Source organism: Atta cephalotes (genome assembly GCF_000143395.1).
Source record: "Atta cephalotes unplaced genomic scaffold scaffold00034, whole genome shotgun sequence".
Taxonomy (NCBI): Eukaryota; Metazoa; Arthropoda; class Insecta; order Hymenoptera; family Formicidae; genus Atta; species Atta cephalotes.
In genome coordinates this window covers 1,589,620-1,592,074 of record NW_012130098.1, presented here as the reverse complement: position 1 = coordinate 1,592,074, position 2,455 = coordinate 1,589,620, and the positions used below count along the sequence as shown (strand labels likewise).

The following is a 2,455-nucleotide window of genomic DNA, read 5'->3' as shown; positions in this document are numbered from 1 at the left end:
TTATATATATATATATATATATATATATATATATATATATATACATATATATACGTGTTATACATAACAATTACATTATACATAACAGTTACATTGTTTAGTAGGAAATTATAACATCGATGTAATGTTACTTTATGTTCAACGAATTCCGATGCGTCGAATAATTGTAAGCACGCATAAATACAGTGTTACGAATATCTAAGTACCGTAAAAATTGTGTTACTCGTTTGCAACTTATATGTTTCTTTTTATTTATTCGATATTTATGTAAAATATAATCAGAATATTATTAACATGCGATTAATAACATATTTTTTTTTATAATTGTGGCTATGTTCCAAAATTTATTGCTAGTACTGAAAATCTATAGTGTACGTGATGTAAACTGTATAGATTTTCTTACGTTTATTATAAATGTAAACTTTAATTCAATTCGGAAAACGGATGATTAATATGTTTAATATGTTTATAATACATTATGATTTTTTTACAGTGGTTTTCGCGCTGTTGGTGCCTGATTTGGATCCGTTCATTTCTCTAGTCGGTGCAATATTCTTTTCTATCCTCGGCATCAGTATCCCAGCTACCGTCGAAACGATTTCATGCTGGGAAAGCCATTTGGGTACTTTCAATTGGCGATTATGGAAAAACTCTGTGCTAATTATATTCTCGTTATTAGCATTAATATTTGGTTCATGGATCTCAGTGCAAGATATAATCAACCTTCGAAGCAAATAAATTTTAGTATTTTATTTAATGTTTTATTTTAATTTCATATACAATTGGAACTCCAGTGTCGACAAGAAACGCAACGAGGTTTTTAATGAAACAACTACTTTAGCACGATATGTACTTTGTATATTCTCGTTATTTGCGTTTGTATTTGACTCGTGGATCTCAATATTATATAGATATAATGAAGTATTATATAGTTAATAATATATTTTACTGAGTTTACTGTTTTATTTACGTCTCTTCTTAATTTCCTGCACTATGTATTGTCAGCTGTTTATATTAAAGATGAGATGAAGAGATGAATTGAATGTCCTAGAGAATGAAAAAAAATTTCACGACTGATAGGCTCTGTTTTAACAATTTTACAATTTCTATATATTATAAATATAATCATCACGAATTAAGAATTTATCATTCTCATTATTCATGTATCGTTTAATTTCAAGATCGTACTTCATTGATATTGATGGAGAAAGCAATACTTGCTAATATCCACAAGTCGACTTACTGATTGATATTTATGTTGCGGTATTCTTTTCTCATTAGCTTGTCATTTCGTGTATAATCAGATCTAAAACAGAGTTTATCGTCCGGATTCATTATAGGTATATTTTTTAATTTCTGAGATACTCGATTATGCTATTATAATTAAATTCTAGATATATTAATCACAGTGCTTTTTTGACAAGCTTGTGAATAATGCATGTTATTGATAAGGAAATAATAATATCTAATTTGTTACAATTGATTTTGATGATTTTGATGATAATACCCTCAAATAGTTAAATTTTTATGTAGAATTTATAATAATTTATAATAATCGTACAAATAATGAATACTTGACACTTCTTTATAACACTTCTTTATATATTATTTAATATCTTCCTTAAACTTAATTATTCCAATTTTTAATTATTATTTTAATAATGTATTATTATATAATTAGATATTATATTCTGTGGGCATCATAAAACACTGTTTACGATTCGAGCTTGATACTGCAAGATAGCAAAAAGAATTCTGTCATATGTCACGAGTTCATTTTCAAATACAATAAAAAGAATTCTTTTCAGAACTGTTCGGAAAAAGAATACTTTTTGTGTATCTGAAAATTAATTCTAAATTAATGACATAACAACTGTTCCGCCTGTTTTGATCTAATATTATATGGAGCACAATTTCCGCGGACGATATAGTGACAAATACACTTTTGCATTTATTTTAAAAAATTACATTCACTTAATTCATTGCAATTTTTATTAATATGCTTATTTTTTTCAGCTTATATGTATTGAATACAAGCATTTTAATCAATAAATATGTTAAAAATTAATAATTTCTAATTGCCCGTTCCACTTTTCCGTTCAAATTGCGCTCCATATATTAGAAGTAATATAGAAGTAGGAGATCAAAACAGGTGGAACAGAATGTGCAAAAATACGAAAATCTAATAAACTTTAGTTAATTTTGTCTTCCGCGTTTCCGCATTTCCGCGCTTCATGTAATGTACCCTTACAACGGAATTCGAAAATTTACCCGAATATCTCCGTATCTTTGTCCTTGTTGTTCACCTATATTAAACAAGGATAGACGGGACACTCGGGTAACGTTTTCGAACGCAATTAGCGCTACCAACCTTGTAAATAAAAAAATATTTTTGACACAGCTATCAGAATACAATCAGAAATTGAGCTCATTTGCAACGAGCAATGTTCATTGG

The 2,455-nt window shown here is 27.8% G+C and overlaps 1 protein-coding gene across 1 annotated transcript in view; it reads left to right on the top strand.

The window, feature by feature from the left end:
* LOC105621527 (proton-coupled amino acid transporter 4) overlaps window positions 1-738 on the top strand; it is an 8,026-nt gene extending 7,288 nt beyond the window's left edge. The window contains exon 7 of the mRNA XM_012203000.1: window positions 494-738. Coding sequence (XP_012058390.1) covers window positions 494-738 — 245 coding nt within the window. The remainder of the gene's footprint in view (window positions 1-493) is intronic.
* The last annotated feature ends 1,717 nt before the right edge of the window (window positions 739-2,455 follow it).